The sequence below is a fragment of the Salvelinus sp. IW2-2015 genome, linkage group LG15 (genome assembly GCF_002910315.2).
Source record: "Salvelinus sp. IW2-2015 linkage group LG15, ASM291031v2, whole genome shotgun sequence".
In the NCBI taxonomy this organism is placed as follows: Eukaryota; Metazoa; Chordata; class Actinopteri; order Salmoniformes; family Salmonidae; genus Salvelinus; species Salvelinus sp. IW2-2015.
In genome coordinates, this window is record NC_036855.1 from 26822941 (window position 1) to 26837212 (window position 14272).

General features: G+C 44.6%; 1 protein-coding gene across 1 annotated transcript; it reads right to left on the bottom strand.

Annotated features, from left to right (window-relative positions):
- Nucleotides 1–3: 3 nt before the first annotated feature.
- LOC111974252 (thrombospondin-4-B) lies at nt 4–12631 on the bottom strand. Its single transcript, XM_024001921.2, has 22 exons — nt 12046–12631; nt 10540–10737; nt 10167–10414; nt 9966–10077; nt 9668–9753; nt 9501–9552; nt 9105–9286; nt 8867–9004; nt 6513–6593; nt 6268–6420; nt 6075–6179; nt 5856–5963; nt 5594–5753; nt 4646–4764; nt 4303–4355; nt 4029–4210; nt 3682–3860; nt 3402–3450; nt 2259–2455; nt 1421–1593; nt 861–1000; nt 4–711 (listed from the first exon to the last, which is right to left on the bottom strand). Exons 1-22 carry the CDS (start codon nt 12122–12124, stop codon nt 662–664), a joined length of 2844 nt encoding a protein of 947 aa, XP_023857689.1. The 5' UTR covers nt 12125–12631; the 3' UTR covers nt 4–661.
- Nucleotides 12632–14272: the final 1641 nt, after the last annotated feature.

A 14272-nucleotide genomic window follows, 5' to 3' on the forward strand; every position in this document is an offset into this window, starting at 1 on the left:
GTGTTTTACCAAATGCTCAGAATATTTATTCATAGATTTACTGAACAAAAAATGACACATCTATTGAATGTAACGTATGATGGACATCGGTTGTTTTAATGTAAGTGCAGTCAATACCAGCTCCTTCATTTATTTCCCTTGTCTTTGTTTTCCTCCAATGGCAGAAATAGGAGAGACCCTAACTACAGTTTGAACCCCTAGATACAATAACCCTCACCTCAGAGAGTAGACATATACAGGTTCACTACAACACTACAATCTACATCAGTCTTTTAGTTAACCAATTTTAGTTAACCAAGTAACCAATTCCACATGTACAGTACCGTATAGCGTGTGTAGACACAGCATTAACAAGTCATGTCTGGAAGTCTGTTGCCCTGATGAGTAGACGTCAGTCTTCATACCAGGCAAAAGRCTAGCAGTAATAATAATTATTTTATAAAAGGGATGATTGCTTGTGAAAAGCCCCTTTAAAAGCCTTGCTCCTCTCATAATGCCCCCACGAAATGCACAATGCCGCTTGGTCTCCTCTCTCCTCTTTTTCCCTCTTCCTCTCTTTCTCCCCCTCCCTTCTCTGTCCCATCCTCATTTTTCTGTCCTCTAACACCCCCTCCCAATATCTCTTCTCCGTTCCTTCTCTCCTCTTCCACGCTCGGTGTGTTTATTCAGTGTTCTGGGCACTGTACTCCTGGTAATCTTCAGGGATGGTGTCTGTAGAGGGACAAACAGAACAGAGAGGTGTTGACTTAAACATCCTGTAGCAATGACAATACTTAGACAGCTTCTGTCCTATCAGAGTGCTGTGACCGGCGCTAGTCTCTGTATCTGTCTGCTAGTTGGCTGAGTGGGGTGTCACTCACCATTGCAGCGGTACTTGAGGTTGGACCAGATMATGTTTTCCTGGGAGAAACAGAAGACGCCCAGTCTCCCTCCTCGCATACTGTTGTCTATCTTCACCCCAGAGTCTGCTACCAGGTTGGGACCCTCATAGAAACGCGCCCTGAACAGAAGACACACACATGGTTCAGAGTGTTTGTGTGGGTGTGTGTTAGTGGGTGTGTAGTCTCCAAACCTGACCATAGCCAACACAGTGACTAAGGTCTGGTTTCAATTATGGACTCTTGGCATACAGGAACTACCTCACTGGCTACATCACTACTTAATCTGCTTTAATCAAATACAAAATAGTAACTAGCAAGATAGAGATCACGTTTTTTTTTTTAACGAGTGCATTTCGCTAGTGGCTACCTCAACTAAAACCACTGCAAAGATTTTTTGCCTGACGTAGTTCCTGTATGACAAAAGAGTCCATCATTTAAACCAGACCCTAGTCACTGTGTTGCCTAGTCACTGTGTTGCCTAAGGTGGAGTTTTCCAGACTAGTGTGTGTGGGTAGTCCGTGTGGATGTGTGTTTCTCACCTGATGTATCCAACCTGTGGTCTGTGCTGTAGATACCAGCGGTAGGACACCTTGTCCTTCCAGCCCACGTTCCTCTTGTCCTTCCACAGCAGACGTACCTGGTCGTTGGTGTCTCCTGTGTGCCACAGGGAGTTCCTCAGATACTCCCCTGGACCTGTCTTAGACTTCACCGCCTGGAGGAGGGAGAGAGAGGTGGGAGAAGGTAAGAAAGAAAGGTCAGAAGCCTTTTGAGATTGATCACTGTATTTCATTTAACCTTTATTTAACTAGGCAAGTCAGTTAAGAACAAATTCTTATTTACAATGACAGTCTACACCGGCCAAACCCGGACCAATTGTGCGCCGCCCCATGGGACTCCCAATCACAGCCGGTTGTGATACAGCCTGAATTCAAACCAGGGTGTTTGTGGTGACACCTCTACTAAGATGCAGTGCCTTAGACTGCTGCACCACTCAGGAGCCCATGTAAATCAATCAATATTTATAAAGCCTTTTTTACGTCAACAGATGTCACAAACTGCTATACAGAAACACAACCTAAAACTCCAAACAGCAAGCAATGCAGATGTATAAGTACAGTAGCATGCACCCACGCACACACACACCCCTATACCTTCTCTAGACCTATAGGGCACCAGGTACACTAGCCGTTAGAGCATTGGGCCAGTAACAGAAAGGTTGCGGGTTTGAATACCCGAGTTGACAAAGTGAAAAATCTGTCGATGTGTCCTTGGGCAAGGCACTTAACCCTAATTTGCACCAGGGGCACCGTACTACTATGGCTGACCTTGTAAAACTGCACCTATCTGGTGTATGTGACCATTTATTTGTATTTTTACCTTGAGCTGTATGCCAGGCTCAGCCACAGCTCTGAAGGGTACAGCCTGCCAGTAGGTCTGTTCAGTCTGTTTCCACATGACCACGTAGAAGGAGGAGGAGTCCTGGTAGCCGAAGATGAAGCCTGCATAGTCATCATCAGTCATCGTGTTCACGTGGAACGTCCCCTCAAAGTCTACCCCACTGAACGCTGTGTAGCCTGCACACAGACACGCACACACATACACACAACACAGGCTTATTACATCAAATCAAACTGTATTTGTCACATGCGCCAAATACAACAAGTGTAGACGTTACCGTGAAATGCTTACTTACAAGCCCTTAACCAGCAGTGAAGTTCAAGAAGGGTTAAGAAAATATTTACCATATTAAAGTAAAAAATTATAAAAAGTAACACAATAAAATAACAATATTAAGGCTATATACAGGGGGTACCGGTACCAAGTCAATATGCGGGGGTACAGGTTAGTCGAGGTAATTTGTACATGTAGGTAGGGGTATGCATAGATAATAAACAGCGAGTAGCAGCAGTGTAAAAACAAAGTGGGGGTTGGCCACTTGATTAATTGTTCAGCAGTCTTATGGATTGGGTGTAGAAGCTGTTAAGAAGCCTTTTGGTCCTAGACTTGGCGCTCCGGTACTGCTTGCCAGAGCGGGTGACTGGAGTCTCTGACAATTTTTTGGGCTTTCCTCTGACACCGCCTATTATATAGGTCCTGGATGGTAGAAAGCTTGGCCCCAGTGATGTACTGGGCCGTACGCACTACCCTCTGTAGCGTCTTACGCCCGAGCAGTTGCCATACCAGGCGGTGATGCAACCAGTCAGGATGCTCTCGATGGTGCAGCTGTATAACTTTCTGAGGATCTGGGGACCCATGCCAAATCTTTTCAGTCTCCTGAACGGGAAAAGGTGTTGTCGTGCCTTCTTCACGACTGTCTTGGTGTGTTTGGACCATGATAGTTCATTGGTGATGTGGACACCAAGGAACTTGAAACTCTCGGCCCGCCTTTTCCTGTAGTCCACGAACAGCTCCTTTGTCACACACACACACACACTGAACAATGTGAGGCCTACATACAGAGTGAGTAGCACAGAGAGGGTGGACATCCGCCTGTCAAATGGGAACTGAGAGTTGTCTTACCTACAGCGAGGCCAGGGTCAGAGTTCATAGTCTGGACTATCTCCATACCCTGGGGAGAGAAGGAGAGCGAGAGTTATGATACTACAGATGACATACTAGAGAGTACTCCACTACCTACTGTACACAGCATAGATCAAACTTAATCAAATAACTCAATCAAGGATCGAATGTTGTACTTCATGCTCTTATTTTTGCATACTCTTTGACCCTACAACTGTTATTGTTACTCAATATCTGCTAGATGACTAAAATGTCAGCATGTTAAAGACAATAAGGTCACCTGGTTGAGAACCACCCAGTTGGGATCAATCTGGGCGTCACCCTCAGGGTCCAGTACTACCGTCTGATAGGCTCTGAAGTCAGTCAGGGTGACCTCAGCGTTCTCTGGACAGTTGTCTATCCTGTCAATCACCTTGTCCTGGTCAAAGTCCCCTGCACACGCATCACCCACGCCGTCATCTGGAAACACCACACAACACACACACACACACCACACACACACACACACACACACACACACACACACACACACACACACACACACACACACACACTGAAGAACAACTGGACTAGAGAGAGCATTGCTATAATACAGCAGGAAGGAAGAGGATCAGTGTTGTGACTGACTGTCCTCATCTGTCTGGTCAGGGTTGACCACCAGTCTGCAGTTGTCTGCTTGGTCCAGGATACCGTCGTTGTCATCGTCATCGTCACACTCGTCTCCCTGTCCGTCCTTATCTGTGTCCAGCTGGGAGGAGTTGATGACTGTAGGACAGTTGTCCTTAGTGTTCTGGTGACCGTCCCCATCACTGATAGAGAGGAGAGTTAAAGTCAACCCAGTACACTCACTATCAGTAAGTATCACTTCTAAAGGTGCGGATATGTTTATAGAAGGATCTACCTGTCTATGTTGGTGTCACATGTGTCTCCTACAAGATCATCATCAACATCTGACTGTGGGAGAAGAAACATAAATATTATTCAATAATGTCATGAGGCTGCACATTACTGGCTACTGGCTACATTAACAGTGGGTTTCAGTCTGAGGTTGGGGTAAAGGTTTGATATTTGGTAGGATATTTGACCTGTAGGTTGTGGTGCTGTGGTTGTGTTGTGGATGTGTTGTGGTTGTGTTGTGCAGTGTTGTGGTTGTGTTGTAGTTGTGCTATGGTTCTGTTGTGGTTGTGTTGTAGTTGTGCTATGGTTCTGTTGTGGTTGAGTTGTTGTTGTTGTTTTACGGTTACCTGGTTGGGGTTGACCATGTCAGGACAGCTGTCACAGGCGTCTCCCACCCCATCGTTGTCTCTGTCTCTCTGGTCTAGGTTGGTCACACGCTGGCAGTTATCCAGAATGTTCTTCAGGCCTGACCACAAAAACACAAATACAGATAAAAACACAGACACAGTTATTTTTCTAGTCTGAGTGTTAGTGTCCTCGGGCCCCAGATGACAGAGTTTGTTCAGTTGAATAGTTTCCACTGGCTCTCAGCTGCTGGCAGGGTTTATGATGGATTTTTTTCTTTGCAGAGACAGACATGACCAAGTGTTAGAGGGGGAGACATGACCAAACGATCAAGAGGTTGGAGACCTGCCCCAGTGCACAGACAGGAAACATCAAATGCACACACACACACACACAAACACACACAATAAACTAGGGCACAGTTTCACTGCATCTGCCAACGGAACAAATGAGAGTTTAAAAAAAAAAAGGTAATCTAGTAGCTAAAGAGGACAATTCCAAATGGATCATTTATATTGAGAAATGGGAACTCATTTAAATCAATGTTTTTACTAGTGTTTTGAACTTWATGAGGCGGAACCCTACCCCAGCTCCTGTTTTCCCTGTAAACAGATGAGCTAATAGGTAGCAGACTTTGATGGAAGACAGACTGAAACAGACTGAGAGGATGTGAATGGATTCAACAGATATGGCTCTGCTCTGTTGAAGACAATCATAATGTGTGGAACCGCTGGAGACAGGAGACATGCTGTTTTCAACCAGACAGCTAGACTGACCTCAGACTAATTGTGGTTTTGGGGAAAACGTCATGGATTAAGACGTCTCAGTGTGAAAAAGTACTACTACGGTCACTACCTTAAAATAAATCACTAGCTGTGGTAGAATTTCCTTCTGTCTCCAACTCTCTAATGACCAAAACCTGGGGAAGGCACGTCAAAGCACACACACACCGTCTCCATCCATGTCATCGTCACAGTCATCGCCTAGCCCGTCCTTGTCCGTGTCTCGTTGATCAGGGTTCTCCGTCGTCAAGCAGTTGTCACACGCGTCGCCATGGAGATCCTTATCGCTGTTCTTCTGGTTCACGTTAGGATGCAGCCAACAGTTATCCTGAGTTACACAGAGACAGAGTTACTGCACATGTTAAAGGTGTACCCTACTTGATCGTGAATGCACTATACCCGAAAGGCGTGTAACAGTTGTGTACTGTACCTCTATGTTAACGATGCCGTCACTATCAGCGTCATCATCACAGGCGTCCCCGAGCCCGTCCCTGTCTGCGTCCTCTTGGCCAGAGTTAGGAACAAACGCACAGTTGTCCTGGAAACAAACATGGAGGCTGCCTTACTATGGGGGAGAGGGAGAGGGTAAGAGGGAGGGAGAGGTAGAAGGAGAGGGAGAGGTAAAGAAGTAGATGGAGCTGGATTTTACCTTCTTACAGTTGTTGTCCCTGCACCTCAGCTTTTCGTCTGGGTAAGCATCGATGTCTGTGTCCTTCCCACACACATAGCCGTTACCTGCCCACCCTATGTCACACTGATGGACGGAAGAGGAAAGGTTTTGGATTTGATCTTGGATTGACTGCGCATTAGTGTCACGTGTGTGTGTGTGTGTGTGTTCTCACGTGGCAGCTAACACTCCCGTCTCTCTCCACTACACACTGTGCATTGCTGTCACAGGGGTTGGGCTGGCCGTTCCCACAGAGCCTCTCCCCACTGCAGCCGCTCACCTGGTCCCCAGAGAAGCCACTCTTACACTCCCCACAGCGGAATGAACCCTGGGAGAGACAACAAATACAGGCCCAGGCTTCATCTCAGGCCTACTATCAACAGGCTTGAATGGGAATATTCAAGCTGCTGTGACTCTTACCCTGGTGTTGTGGCAGTGAGAGTTGGCGGTGCAGCCTCCGTTGTCAGGAGGACCCTGGCATTCATCTATGTCATCACACACCTACAGACACACATGGAGAGGAATACACACACACGGTAACCAGTGGTGTAGTGGTGCCTGGAGGAGTGGGTAAAAATTACCAAAGGGCCCACCCGATGAAGGAAAGGCGCCCTGTGTGAAAAATTCTGTGACAAACAGTGACATCTCTCCTCTTTCTAAATTACTAACGATATTTCAATCTCTGCCCATGAATGACCTAAAATGATAAATCCCATATTGGGCTTTCACAGTCAGGCCAACCCAAGCTGTACTGTGCAAGTAGGCTGATAAATGAGGCTGTCAACTGAGTGAGAAATTCACAGGTTTTTGATTTTCCCTTTTTGGGGAGGGTTTCGCTCTCAAAGTCTATTACATTTTTTMGGGGGAAAATCAACAACATTTGATGTTCTAAGTCCACAACAATGTTTAAACCACATCAGGAGACCACTTTTGAGGTCTGGGAAAAATCTAAGACATTTACATTTTTTGAGTGTGTAGCACTGTTGATTGGTTAGCAGTGTTTCTGTAGAGCACAAGTTGGAAAAACAAATGGCCACTGGATTGATGCAAATAGTCATGATATCATTCTGCCAGGTAGGACTGGGCTACATTGTAGCTAGTTGACATTTAATTGAGAAGGTTTTAGAGAAAGCCTTTCCATCCACCAGAAGACAATTAGGCCAATCATTAGCATCCCTATATATGTTTTACTTCATATTATTAGGCTTGTCTTGCGTTGCTTCAAAGCAGCCTATAGCCAAAATGCCACCAGATAAACGTGGAGGTAATTATTTTATAAAGACTTCCTCATATGCTCTCTCCTGTTCTATTGGTTTTCAAATGAACTTTCTTTCATTGTCTTGCAGGCAAAGGCATTATTGTAGTCATATTAGCAGCCCATGATAGTTGTTGCATCTTTAGATCTCTCCTCTTTCTAAATTACTAACGATATTTCAATCTCTGCCCATGAAACCGCTCGCATGTGTGGTGCGCATTATAGAACGTTTTTTACCCGCAAATTGCATTTTGGGACATTTGCGCGTAGCCATCTGCACATTTCTGTACTTAAAATGAGAAGAAATAATAGTTGATCAACATTTTAAGCTAAGCATTCTGATCTGTTTCATCCGCCTTATTAATTGACACAGGCTATACCTCCACCACACTACCTTGATACTCATTGTGGGTATTAAGAAGTGAATATATGCAAGGCCCACAGAAAAAGTGGGTATATGGTGTATACCTGCCTATGCCCTCCACTACACCACTGACTGTAACAAGGCAGCAGGCAGCCTAGTGGGGCGGRAGGTAGCCTAGTGGTTAGAGTGTTGGACTTGTAACCAAAAGGTTGCAAGATTGAATCCCTGAGCTGACAAGGTAAAAGTCTGTCGTTCTGCCCCTGAACAAGGCTGTTCCTATGCCGTCATTGAAAATAAGAATTTGTTCTTAATGTTCTTAACTGACTTGCCTAGTTAAATAAAGGTTAAAAAAAAAAAAATAACAGCAGCTCTCTTAAGTATAACACACTCTATAGCATGTGCCTATTACTGTTTATTGTAACGGTCGTCGTATGAAGAAGGTGTGGACCAAAGCGCAGCGTGGGAAGTGTTCATGATTATTTATTTTAAAAAACTGAACACAGACAAAATAACAAAATGTAACAACACGAAACAGTTATGTCTGGTGAAGACACAAAAACAGAAAACAACTACCCACAAAAACCATGTGGGAAAAAGCTACCTAAGTATGGTTCTCAATCAGAGACAACYATAGACAGCTGCCTCTGATTGAGAACCACACCCGGCCAAACAACAAAGAAATACAAAACATAGAAAATGAACATAGAATGCCCACCCAAATCACGCCCTGACCAAACCAAAATAGAGACATAAAAAGCTCTCTACGGTCAGGGCGTGACATTTATAAGCAATTTGCACGTGTGGTACCTGTTTGTGTGACTGTGTGGTATCAATTTGTGTGACTGTGTGGTATCAATTTGTGTGACTGTGTGGTACCTGTTTGTGTGACTGTGTGGTACCTGTTTGAGTGATTTTGTGTTACCTATTTGTCTGACTGTGTGGTACCTGTTTGAGTGACTATACGTTACCTGTTTGTCTGACTGTGTGGTACCTGTTTGAGTGATTTTGTGTTACCTGTTTTGAGTGACTTATAACGTTACCTGTTTGTCTGACTGTGTGGTACCTGTTTGAGTGATTTTGTGTTACCTGTTTGAGTGACTATACGTTACCTGTTTGTCTGACTGTTTTTTACCTGTTTGTGTGACTATACGTTACCTGTTTGTGTGACTGTGCGTAGGACACTCCCACTCCGTTGATCTCAAGACCAGTGTATCCCAGAGGGCATCTCTCACAGCGGAACCCAGGAGCTGTGTTCACACACCTCACACCGGAGAAGCAAGGTTTAAACTGGCACTGCAACACACACACGCACACACACACGTTAGCGTTCACACCATACGCTGGGGAAGTAGGGGTTAAAGGTTAAACTGACACGGTAACACACACACACTACCTCGTTCACGTCATCACAGTGAACTCCGTCTCCAGTGTATCCGTCGGGGCAGGGGGCGCAGGTGAAGCGTCCTCCCTCGGCCGGGATACACATGTCCTGATTGAAACACATACCTGGACTACACTGGAACGGGCCTGACCGTGCACCTGTACCTGGGCCTGACGCCATGTTGCCACCCAGACCTACAGACAGAGACACACGCATGTATAATATAACATCACACATAACTTGAGTATCCTCAATCAGTATCAGTCTCATCAGTATCTTATTGATCCGGTTTCAGCTAAAATAAGAGCATGCACATAAGGAAGTCATTCATTATCTTCAGAAAGCATTAGTCCTAAGCAGTAACAGTAGCACTGTATTAGTAGTAATATATCTAAGAGAACAGCTTACCACATGCCAGACACTCTGAGATGGTGTTTCTAAGGAATGTGGTCTCTTTAATCTTTTACGGGGGAAAGAATATACCAGTTAACTGTAGATACAGAGAAAAAGACAAATGGCGGTGCCTTAAAAGGTGAGGGTACAACAGCATGTCTACTGTAAGGCAGGTGATGTACCTGCTGGAGGAGCAGGTCCTTCATCTCTGACATCATCTTGTGGAGCTCTAACATCTGAGACGGATCCTGTCCGCCTGCCTGGAGGCCTGTGGGAAATGTAGTCTTTAGCTACAGTTTTAGCTAAAGTGTATTTCTATGTTCCATCATACAGACTACATGACTTGATGGTTTATGATAACTTATGTCAAAATGCGGGTCTCAAGTGGGTCAAATGTACAGTATGGCAGAGACGCACAATGTGACATCAGAAAAGGTCAAGTCATGTTTCAGGCAGCTTATAACAGGCCTGTGTTCTTACCCAGTAGCTGAATAGTACCCAGAGACTCGCTCTGCTGTATGCTGCAGTCCTGGAGCGTAGCGACGTTATCTAACGTGTCCTCTATCACCAGTTTCAGGTCCGTCAACTCATCCTGACAGAGACAGGTGGACAAGTGGTTGGTGAGTGACAACACAAAAAACAATCGTACTCATCTGTACCTATGCTAGTCTTGTGTCTCACCTGCCCGGTGGGCTGCAGGGTCCTGAGCGCCACCTTGTTGTGTCCAGGTGTCAGCGTCCCGAAGGCAGCAGGCAGCTCGTCCACAGTGTGAGCCAGTCTACAGTCTACGTAGACCGCCATACGACCTGGTCCTCTCTGCAGACCGCTGGCATGGATCATCACATGATGCTCTTTGCCGTCCGCCAGAGAGGGGTGGCTAAAACTGGTGGTGCCAGCCCTACCATCAGTCTTCTGGTAACGGATCGTCACTGAGGGAAAGGTCAGTTAGTTGCTTAGGAATGATAATCGAAGAGGAGGGGAGAGAAGGAGGCAGATTTGATTTAGATGTATGATCACATTTGTAAATTGAGACAGACAGCACGGCAGTGTTTACCCTTGTTGAGTTTGGCCTGCAGGGTGAACTCCAGGTACTTGCTGTTGTCCCGGGGGTTGATGATGCTGTAGAGATGAGAGGGGGACTTGCTATGGAGCCTGAAGGAGGAGAGGAGGAAGGCCTCATCCAGACCTTTATTCTTCAGCCCTCCCTGCGTCAGGTCAGGCAAGCAGTCTGGAGACACCAGCAGGTCGTACACTAACACAGGACACACAGAAACAACACAGAGACAACGTTTATTCAGAAGTCATGTGCTTGTGCCTGTGTGCATGCATGTGCGACTGTCATTAGTGAGTTTATTAAGTGTGTGACTTCATGCTTGTGGCAATTACTGATGAGCTGTAGAGCTGCTCGTGCTGAGTGTCAGGGCTTTATGAAGTGGTAGATTGTGTGTGTGTGTGTGTGTGTGTGTGTGTGTGTGTGTGTGTGTGTGTGTGTGTGTGTGTGTGTGTGTGTGTGTGTGTGTGTGTGTGTGTGTTGGTGTGTGTGTGTGTGTGTGTGTGTGTGTGTGTGTGTGTGTGTGTGTGTGTGTGTGTGCCACTGTTTTATGGCGTGGCAGATTTACCAAAGGGCCAGCAGTAACTCTTTCCACTGGAACATCACTGCTTCTACAGCATGACCCACATTCTGGAATAATACTAAGAGATGTGTGTTTGTATGGAAAAATTGATGCGTATGGATTCCAGAGAAATTAAGTTATTGCACAAACACTTTCCTAAAGCCAATCAGTGTCATTCTATTTGGGTCACCCTATGGATAGATGTGTAAGTATGTGACCTTTTCCACAACACAATGCATTAAACACAAACCCATTAAAGTCCTTTTTTTATTTATTTTTTATTTCACCTATATTTAACCAGGTAGCCAGTTGGAACAAGTTCTCATTTACAACTGCGACCTGGCCAAGATAAAGCAAAGCAGTGCGACACAAACAACACAGAGTTAGACATTCGATAAACAAACGTACAGTCAATAACACAATAGAAAAGTATATACAGTGTGTGCAAATTAAGTAAGATAAGGGAGGTAGGGCAATAAATTGGCCATAAGGGCAAAATAATTACAATATTTGGATTAAGACGCACTGGAGTGATAGATGTGCAGAAGATGAATGTGCAAGTAGAGATACTGGGGTGCAAAGGAGCAAAACATAAATAACAATATGGGGATGAGGTAGTTGAGTGGGCTATTTACAGATCATTTTAACTGAGCCGCTGTTAAATATATCATTATAATTCATCAGAAAATCACTGCAAAATGCTTGATTTAATGAGTAATGGAGAAATGACAGATTCAGAGAAGCAAAGTCAGAGATTCAGATTTAGTGTAGATTGAGTAGATTTAGAAGTTATAGATTAAGAAATTACAGACTCAGTAGATTAAGAAGGTACAGATTGAGTATATTGATAAGGTATTACAACGAATAAAGGTTACTGGTGTACTACTTTAGGAGCATTTTGATAGGTCAGAGAGGGGTATTGATAGGTGATAGGTTGAGGTACTCACCAATGCCTTGTGCTGTGACAGTCGTGGCCAGTTGTAGCATCAGCAGAGAGAGGACCACTTTTCTGATCCACACCCCCATCCTCACACTTCCTAGTCTTCAGCCTTCAGCACAAACCAGTCCTGAGAGCCCAGGCTGGGTCACCGTCACGACTAGTACACAGTACACCTGGTCCTACAGACAGGGATCAATACAGCAGCTATCTATTTAGAATACCCCTGGTGCTGACTGATGGATAGACAGACTGACAAACTGACAGACGGATGCTGAAAGCAGAGTCCTAGTAGCAGTGGGGAGATTCTCCTGTAGCTACAGACTGGCTTTTTTAAAGGGGCCAGACCTTAAAGTAGAGGGGTGTGTTCCTGCATTCCTGTAGCTGCAGAGGGGTTTTGAAAAGGGAGGGTAACGTCTCAGTGTTCCTGTAGGGACTGTGTTTTTAAAGAGGTGGTGTGTGTGTGTTTGGTCCAGGAGGGAGATGTCCAGACCTTGGACGTTGAGACAGTTTTTAACTCTGGAGGAGTTTCAAGTTGAGAGTCTGGTCCTCATCTCTGTCTCTGGGCTCCTTTTGGTAACCGCAAGATATTTCTACATCTTAGAGGCTTCAGAAAAACAGACCATTCCCAGATGCATTTACCACGTTCTGTGTGTCAGTCTGTCTGTTTTTCTATTTTCTCATTTTATTTCACCTTTCTTTGACCAGGAAGTCTTTCAAGAGAGAGAAATTAAATCTATCAGATAATCACATAATTTCCTATAGTTCAAGTGTCCGTAGTTCAGTTCACCCAAATACCTATTCTGGCTGTGGGTACTGGCCCACCCTATTCCCATCAGGTGCTGGACGGACGCCATATTGGAGCCTTTGCCTATGACACAAAGGGGAAAATACAGATAAAACCAGCTGGAAGGAATGAGAGTTACTGAAATTGACACAATGCATGACCATGTCATAAATACTTCACATTCTTTCTCCTGGACATAGCACTTCTACATAAAATCATTTCTGATATTTACTATCTTGTAAAGATATAGGGCCCAGGAGACCTATATACTGTAGTAGAAAACCACCTTTAAAATAATTACTATTTTAAGACATGGAGAGTCCATTGCCATATGCATGGACATGTAGAGTTAGACCAGTCAAGTCTGACTGCCATAATTGTTCCGCTATGTAACTTTCTAGTAATGGAGTCACCCCCTCATAATCATAGGTTTTATGGTCATAGAGCTGCAGTTAATGAATACAGGCCCTGCAGGTTGCAATGTAATTGAAGGACAATCATTGAAGAACACACATCCGCAAAGTGGGTGTGGAAGAGGTGAAAAAAGTATTGTTATCTAACAACAATGACAAGCCACCTGGGTCTGACAACTTTGATAGAACATTACTAAGGATTATAGCAGACTATATTGCCACTCCTATTTTTGTATCTCTTCAATCTAAGCCTACAGGAAAGTGTGTCCCCCTGGAGGGGAGCAAAAGTTATTTTGACCCTGCTGGTCATCTATGAATGTTTGAACATCTTGAAGAACAAACAGGCCTTAATGACCATGTACTATTATAATCTCCACCCGGCACAGCCAGAAGAGGACTGGCCACCCCTCAGAGCCTGGTTCCTCTCTAGGTTTCTTCCTAGATTCCTGCCATTCTAGGGAGTTGTTCCTAGTCACCGTGCTTCTACATCTGCATTGCTTGCTGTTTGGGGTTTTAGATGGGTATCTGTATAAGCACTTTGTGACCTCTGCTGATGTAAAAAAGGCTTTATAAATACATTTGATTGATTGATTCCGCTACCCAAGAATAGCAAAGCACCCTTTACTGGCTCAAACAGCTGACCAATAAGCCTGCGACCAACCCTTAGTAAACTTTTTGGGAAGAAATTGTTTGACCAGATACAATACTATTTCACAGTAAACAAATTACTGACTTTCAGCATGCTTATAGGGAAGGACACTCAACATGTACGGCACTTACACAAATGACTTATGATTGGCTGAAAGAAATTGATAAAAAGAAGCTTGTGAGAGCGGTTTTGTTAGTCTTCATTTCAGCTTTTGACACGATTGATCATAATCTACTACAGTAAAAACATATGTGTTACGGCTTTACATCCCCTGCTATATCGTAGATCGAGAGTTACCTGTCTAACAGATCACAGAGGGTGTTCTTTAATGGAAGCCTCATCAACATAATCCAGGTAGAGTCGAGCATTACCCAGGGAAGTTGTCTAG